Consider the following 8,199-nt stretch of genomic DNA (forward strand, 5'->3'; position numbering starts at 1 on the left):
GCTTAAGCGATCCTCCTACCTCAGCCACCCGAGTAGCTGGGACCACAGGTATCAGCCATCAAGCCTGGCTAGCTTTTGTATTTTTTTTTTTTTTTGTAGTAAAGGGGTTTCACTATGTTTCCCAGGCTGGTCTCAAAATTCTGGGCTCAAAGAATCCTTCTGCCTTGACCTCCCAAATTACTGGGGTTACAGTTGGGATTCCATAGAGGAGCCACCGCACCTGACCTACATAGTCGTTTTTTGTTTGTTTGTTTTTGAGATGGAATCTCGCTCTCATCCAGGGTGGAGTGCAATGGCAGAGTCTCAGCTCACCGCAATTTCTGCTTCCCGAGTTCAAACGATTCTACTGTCTCAGCCTCCCGAGTAGCTGGGATTACAGGCATGAGCCACCACGTTCAGCTAAATTTGTGTTTTCAGTAGAGACGGGGTTTCTCCATGTTGGTCAGGCTGGTCTCGAACTCAGATGATCCTGACCTCAGGTGATCCGCCCACCTCAGCCTCCCAAATGCTGGGATTACAGGTGTGAGCCACCACGCCCAGCCCATAGTACTTTTTAAAAGGGACATCAGGGTGCAGTGGCTCACGCCTGTAATCCCAGCACTTTGGGAGGCTGAGGCGGGTGGATCACAAGGATCACAAGGTCAGGAGTTTGAGACCAGCCTGACCAAGAAGGTGAAACTCCATCTCTACTGAAAATACAAAAATTAGCCCAGCATGGTAGCAGGTGCCTGTAATCCCAGCTACTCGGGAGGCTGAGACAGGAGAATTGCTTGAACCCAGGAGGCGGAGGTTGCAGTAAGCCGAGATCGCGCCACTGCACTCCAGCCTGGGTAACAGTGAGACTCTTGTCTCCAGAAAAAGAAAAAAGAAAACATGTACCTAAAGGGTTGTATAGAACAGTGAAGTTTCTTTCTCTGTTTTCAACGTCTCAGCTGTTTGTCTCTATTTCCCATCACATTCAGGTCTAAGGCTCTTTATTAATAAAATGGTTTTTCTTTCTTTCTGTTTTCATAGTGAAGATGATTTTTCATCTGGGGAAGATTTTTTTAGTTTTCAATTGTATTTTCTCAACATTTAAAAGGCAAAGAGTATTTCTTGGGCCCGGCATGGTGACTCATGCGTGTAATCCCAGCACTTCGGGAGGCCGAGGTGAGGAGAGAAGCTATTTCTCTTACTGTCTCCTGTTTCTGAAGAGGAGGAGGAAGTAAAAGTTGAAAACCAGGAATGAAGTCAGTGGCAAGACCAGCCGGTGCCACTGATGACCAGACCTGAGGTTAAAAGATTAACCCCCAACTCTAACCACATGTGCTCTCAATCTAACACGACCCTTTCACGCGGAACCACTTAGAGCTGTGAGCCCTTAAAAGGGCCAGGAACTCTTTCTTTGGGGAGCTTGGCTCTTAAGACGTAAGTCTGCTGACGCTCCCGGTCAAATAAAAATCTCTTCCTTCTTTCATCCGGTATCTGAGGAGTTTTGTCTGCTGCTCCTCCTGCTACATTTCTTGGTTTCCTGACTGGGAAGCGAGGTGATTAACGAGGCAGCCCCTTAGGCCGCTCAGGCCTGCCCTGTGGAACATCCGTGTGGGGGACTCTGGCCAGCTGGAGCCATGCGGATCTGAGAGCGCTCCGGGGTAGGCAGTTGCCCCGGTGGAAAGCCTGTCGGAGCGGTGCACAGCAGGCCCCCACAGAGGATCAACCCGGGGGCTGAACACTGGGAAGGAACTGGCACTTTAAGTCTGGAAATCTGAAACTCGGTAACGCTGGTCTTTGGAACTTGTCCCCTCTGTTGGAGTGGCAGTGTGGCCTGATCACCCACGGTGTGCCTGTTCCAGCACCTTGGTTTTTGACTTGACTTGAATTGCTTGATACTTTGGATTTGGTTTTGACCTGGCTTGGATTTCTGGATACACTGATTTTGGTTTTGATTCTGGTTTGGTGTAAACTGAAAAGGTGCGTGTGTGCCCTTTTTACCCGTCCTTTGTTCTGTGGTGTGCGTGTGGCGTTAGTGTGTTTGGTCTCGAGGAAACATGGGTCAGACACAACGTAAGCCCACTCCACTGGGGACTGTGTTGAAAAATTTTAAGAAGGGATTTAATGGAGACTATGGAGTTACTATGACACCAGGAAAACTTAGAACTTTGTGTGAAATAGATTGACCAGCAGTAGAAGTAAGTTGGCCATCAGAAGGAAGCCTAGACAGGTCCCTTGTTTCTAAGGTATGGCACAAGGTAACTGGTAAGTCAGGACCCGCAGACCAGTTCCCATACATAGACACTTGGTTACAGCTGGTGCTAGACCCCCCACAGTGGCTAAGAGGACAGGCACAGCAGTGCTAGCAGCAAAGGGACAGATAGTCATGGAAGGATCCCGCTCCACCTGCCGAGGGAAATCAACCCCTGAAGTTCTGTTTGACCCAACACCAGAAGACCCATTGCAGGAGATGGCACCAGTGATCCCAGGGGTGCTTTCCCCTTACCAGGGAGAGACGCTCCCCACTCCTGAGCCCACAGTACTTGCATCTCCAGAAGACAAACATATCCCTAGGCCACCCAGAGTAGACAAGAGAGGAGGTGAAGCCTCAGGAGAAACCCCTCCCTTGGCAGCTTTACCAAAACTGGGATGCAAATGCCCCTGAGAGAGCAGCGGTGTACTGGGATAGATGAGGATGGGCACATGGTGGAGAGGCGTGTTTTGTGTACCAGCCCTTCACCTCTGTCCACCTTCTCAACTGGAAAAACACTACCCCATCCTATACGGAAAAGTCACAAGCTCTAATTGATTTGCTCCAAACTATTATCCAGACCCATAACCCCACTCAGGCTGATGCCACCAGCTGCTCACATTCCTCTCTAACACAGATGAAAGGTGGAGAGAGCTCCAAGCAGCGACTAAGTGGCTGCAGGAACAGGCACCGGCTGATTACCAAAACCCCCAAGAGTATGTAAGGACCCAGTTCCCAGGAACCGACCCCCGGTGGGACCCAAATGAAAGAGAGGACGTGCAAAGGCTGAACCCACACAGGCAGCTCTCCTGGAAGGATTAAAGAGGGAGCCCGGAAGGCCACAAACGTTAACAAGGCCTCTGAGGTCATCCAGGGAAAAGAAGAAACGCCAGCACAATTCTATGAGAGGCTGTGTGAGGCCTATTGTATGTCTCCTCCCTTCCATCCCGATAGCCCTGAAAATCAGCGCATGATTAACATGACTTTAGTCAAAACGCAGAAAACATTAGAAGAAAACTGCAGAAACAGGCCAGGTTTGCAGGGATGAATACGTCACAGTTATTAGAAATAGCTAACCAGGTGTTTGTAAACAGGGACGCCGTAAGCCGTAAGGAAAACCGCAAAGAGAATGAACGTTGGGCCCGGCGAAACGCCGACCTGTTAGCTGCAGCAATCAGAGGGGTCCCCACAAAGAGGCAAGGGAAGGGGGTCCCCGGGAAAGAGACTCAGCCTGGCTGTCAGAGCTTGCAGCATAACCAGTGTGCCTATTGTAAAGAAATAGGACATTGGAAGAACAGATGCCCTCAGCTAAAAGGAAAACAAGGTGACTCAGAGCAGGAGGCCCCAGACAAGGAGGAAGGGGCCCTGCTCAACCTGGCAGAAGAGTTACTGGACTGAGGGGGACTGGCTGGGGGGTATAACGGGGAAGAGAGAATTTAACAGGGAGAGCTCAGGAGGTGCAGAGATGGGAGAAGAGGCGGAAATAGGTGGAGATTGAGGACGATCTAAAGATTGGGGAGAAGGAGCAACAAGAGGTTAAATAAGTTGTGGATGGAACCCAGCTAATTTTTGTATTTTTAGTAGAGACAGTGTTTCAGCATGTTGGCCAGGCTGATCTTAAACTCCTGACTTCAGGTGATCCACCCACCTTGACCTCCCAAAGTGCTGGGAAAACAGGCGTGAGCCATCACACCTGACCACCCATGTATTCTTGATTGAAAGAATTTGCTTATGTCTTAGTTCAACAGCGGACCCTCTTTCCCTGTTTTCTTTCCTTTCCTTTTCTTTTTTTGGGATGCAGTTTTGTTCTTGTTGCCCAGGCTGAAGTGCAATGGCGGGATCTTGGCTCACCGCAACCTCAACCTCCTGGGTTCAAGCGATTCTCCTGCCTCAGCCTTGCTGAGTAGCTGGGATTACAGCCGTGCGCCACCACGCCTGGATAATTTTTGTATTTTTAGTAGAGACGGGGTTCCTACATGTAGGCCAAGCTGGTCTCCCACTCCTGACCTCAGGTGATCCGCCCACCTCAGCATCCCTGTTTTCAAGGTCAGTGGTTGTGTGTTTACACTGCTGCATTTTGTAAATGTTACTGTACTTTTCTTGTAAGGAAAAATTAAATGTTAGGAATTAATGGCATCAGAACCTTGCAAAAGAAGTTTCTCTAACCCAGGTATGTGAAAGACACTTCTCTAATTCTCAAGGATGGGGTGATAAGGACCAACCCTCCCCATTAGCCCTTCCAGCCCCACCATGTAAGAATTCAGGCACACCTTGGTACTCATCTCAGACCTTCTCAGGGTAACTCTGTGAAAATGTTTTTACTGTGAGGATAGCACAGCTACATCCAAAGCAGGTCATTCAGTTCCTGGCAGGGAACCCTCCACCGGCTTCCCGTGTTCCCCGGGACAAAAGTCCAGCTCCTCACTGTGGCTCCACAGCCCTGTGTCCAGGGCCCCTGCCAGTGTCCAGCCTCTGCCTGGGAGCTTGCCCTCATCTCCTGACTCCCTCTGCCCCAGTCACATTTGCTTTTCTCTTTTCCCAAACTCCAAAACCCTTCCTGTCTCAGGTCATTGTCCTGCTCTTACCGTATGTCCCTTGGCAGCTCGTTCATGATGCTGTCCTGTCCCTTTCTCCTCCTTCAGGTCTAGGCTCAGAGATGTCTCCCATGCCCTCCCACTGCCATCTGAAGTTCCCTCTGCCTGTCAGTCTCTATCACATTACTCAGGTTTATTATCTGTGTCAATCAGATCAGAAACTAGGATTTAAAAAAAAAAAAAAAGGTCTCACTCTGTCCTCCAGGCTGTGAATGCAGTATCGTGATCTTGGCTCACTGCAACCTCTGTCTCCTGGGTTCAAGTGATTCTTGTGCCTCAACCTCCCAAGTAGCTGAGATTACGGGTGTGTGCCTCCACACCCTGCTAATTTTTGTATTTGTATTTTATTTTAGAGTCTTATTCTGTTACTCAAGCTGGAGTGCAGTGGTGTAATCTCAGCTCACTGCAACCTTCACATCCCAGGTTCAAGTGATCCTCCAACCTCAGCCTTCTGAGTAGCTGGGATTACAGATGCCCACCAAGCCCAGCTACTTTTGTATTTTTAGTAGAGATGAGGTTTCACCACATTGGCCAGGATGGTTTCGAACTCCTGACCTCAAGTGATCCACCCACCTCGGCCTTCCAGAGTGCTAGTATTACAGGCTTGAGCCATTGCACCCGGCCCAAATTTTGTATTTTTAGTAGACACAGGATTTCACCATGTTTGCCAGGCTGGTCTCAAACTTCTGAGTTCAAGTGATGCTTCCACCTCAGCTTCCTAAGTAGCTGGGATGACAGAAACACAGACGTGCACCACCATACCCGGCTAAGTATTTGTATTTTTGGTAGCGATGGGGTTTCACCATGTTGCCCAGGCTGGTCTCAAACTTCTGAGCTCAAGCAGTGTACCCACCTTGGTCTCCCAGAGTGCTGGGATGACAGGCATGAGCCACCACATCCAGCCTCTGCATGGGGTTTGGTCAGGGCTGGGTCTGTGCTCTGAAGGGGAGCTCATTCCAGCCCAGCTCCCCACTGCTGCAGCGTGTGTGGGGGCTTCTCAGGAGGGGAGCGGGAGTTTCCTATAGGGATATATCGTCCCTGGTGTGGTGGGCAGCAGGGGGGACCGCACTTCCTCAGACTGAGGTCTCCTTTGTATGTGTCGTTGTGTTACAGGGAGGGGATATGTTGATTCTGAGCAATAAACAGCATATTTAACATCCAGGATTGATTTCTAAAGACTCTTGGCACGTGAGGAAGAAACCTGGAAGAGGAAGAGGAAAGTAAAGGAGTCAGGGATGGCTCCTCCTCAGGTGAGATGATATTCTCGGTGGATTGTTCTGTCTCCTTCCTTTCAGAAACGCTGGGCCTTGGAGTTGGGAATCTTCTCTGAGTCTGAAGCTTCCTGCCTGACAGGTTTGCTCGCACTCACCCGTGCCTTCCCTCAGTCCCTCTCATCTCGCTTAGATTCCATCTCTCATGACCCAGTGACATGAACTTGGGAAGAGGTGGCACTGGGCATGGGCCTGAGAAGGGCTCACACCAGACATGGATGGAGACGGGGTGAGCGTCCCATGGTGTCAGTGCTGTTGGGCAGCAGGGATTGTTCAGGGGCCACATCTGGATGCACTGTCAGCTGTCTGTGGACCAGGATTAGAGTAGCTGCCAATGGAAGTCACATATTAATGTGCAGAGAGAACATGGTAAATTCTAGAAAAGAAGACCAAAAAAGGGAAATGTTTTCTGCCTGATTTTAAACTACATTTTTAGGTAATTGAGTGAGCCTGACCAACATGGAGAAGCCCTGTCTCTAGTAAAAATACAAAATTAGCCAGACATGGTGGCATGTGCGTGCAATCACAGCTACTCAGGAGGCTGAGGCAGAAGAATCACTTGAAATCGAGAGGCAGAGGTTGCAGTGACCTGAGATTGCACCATTGCACTCCAGCCCAGGCAACAAGAGCAAAACTCTGTCTTCAATAAATAAATAAACAAAATGGAAATGAATGATACATGAATGATTCCATCATCATGTTAAGAATATGGAATCAATATAAATAATAGCAGGGGGTTCATTAAACTATTCTTAGCACATTACGCTTATGGAGACAGTGGTGTTACTATGGAGAGACTTGTGAAGCAGGCTTTTGGTAAAAATGGTTATACTTTTTCTCAAATATGGGACCAGTACTTACTTTTTTTTAATTCTACAGGGTAAAGCCATATTCTCATTCCACCTGTTATTATTTTTGTTATTTGTTTCTGAAACAGAGTCTTGCTTTGTCACCCAGGCTGGAGTGCAGTGGCATGATCTTGGCTTACTGCAACCTCTGCCTCCTGGGTTCAAACGATTCTCCATCCTTCAGGCCAGGCAGTTGAAAGGGTGATTGCTTCCTCTAGGAAGGGGCGTTTCCTGTTTTCTTAGATCTGACAAGATTCCCCCCGCCCCCAACTGCCAAAATATCCTTTTCCAGCAAGATGAGATTCCTCTTCAGTTAAACAAAACTTGCTACTTTTTGTATATTTAAAACCTATATATGTGTATATATGTATACATGTATGTCTACATGTATATGTATACATGCATATGTGTGTATGTCTACATGTATATATGTGTATATGTGTGTATATATGTGTGTGTATATAGATACCTCCACACATATATACATACTCATACATATATACAGACACGTATGTATATATTTTGAAAATCTTTTATGGTTTGAAAATCTGGGACAAATGACAACCCTTTGTATTAACATTTAGTTTTTTGTGAGTCTGTGTAGGTTTTGTTATGTAGCGGGACGAGCCACAGACAAAACCCCTCAGACCCCGAGTTGTAGAAGGAAGGGCTTTATTCAGCTGGGAGCATCGGCAAGCTACCGTCTTAAAATCTGAGCTCCCCGAGTGCACAATTTCTGTCCCTTTTAAGAGTTCACAACACTAAAGATTTCACATGAAAGGGCCGTGATTGAGCAATCTAGGGGATAGTGACAGGAGTTTCATGCACCGGTGGTCAGAGTGAAACAGAACAGGGCAGGGAGTTTCACAGTGTTCTTCTAGACAAGGTAGTTGATTTTTAACTACTAGGTTTAGGCCAGGCAGGCCCAGGCCTGGTTTTGGGCCTGCTGCCGGGCCGCCTGTCTGGTTTCACTTCCTTGTTTTTTTTCTTAAAACAGGTACTGAGTATAAAACAATGTGAGAGGGTCTCTCTCTTCCCTCAGTTATTTTGTGAACATTTACAAAATGGCTTTTGTACTTTGAGTAATTTTGTTTTCATGTATTTTATTTTGACATGGGGTCTCACTTTGTTGCCCAGGCTGGACTGCCCTGGCGTGATCATAGCTCACTACAGCCTCCACCCTCAGGGTCAAGCCATCCTCCCACCTCAGCCTTCCAAGTAATTGGAACCACAGGTGCCTGCCATCACACCTGGCTAATTTTTTA

General features: G+C 48.0%; 1 protein-coding gene across 1 annotated transcript in view; it reads left to right on the plus strand.

The window, feature by feature from the left end:
* The first annotated feature begins 5,326 nt into the window (after positions 1–5,326).
* ZNF888 (zinc finger protein 888) overlaps positions 5,327–8,199 on the plus strand; it is a 12,874-nt gene continuing 10,001 nt past the window's right edge. The window contains exons 1-2 of the mRNA XM_011946169.1: positions 5,327–5,505; positions 5,993–6,065. Of these exons, the coding sequence (XP_011801559.1) occupies positions 5,327–5,505; positions 5,993–6,065 (252 nt within the window). The remainder of the gene's footprint in view (positions 5,506–5,992; positions 6,066–8,199) is intronic.

The sequence above is a fragment of the Colobus angolensis genome, unplaced genomic scaffold (assembly GCF_000951035.1).
Source record: "Colobus angolensis palliatus isolate OR3802 unplaced genomic scaffold, Cang.pa_1.0 Scaffold25, whole genome shotgun sequence".
Classification (NCBI taxonomy): Eukaryota; Metazoa; Chordata; class Mammalia; order Primates; family Cercopithecidae; genus Colobus; species Colobus angolensis.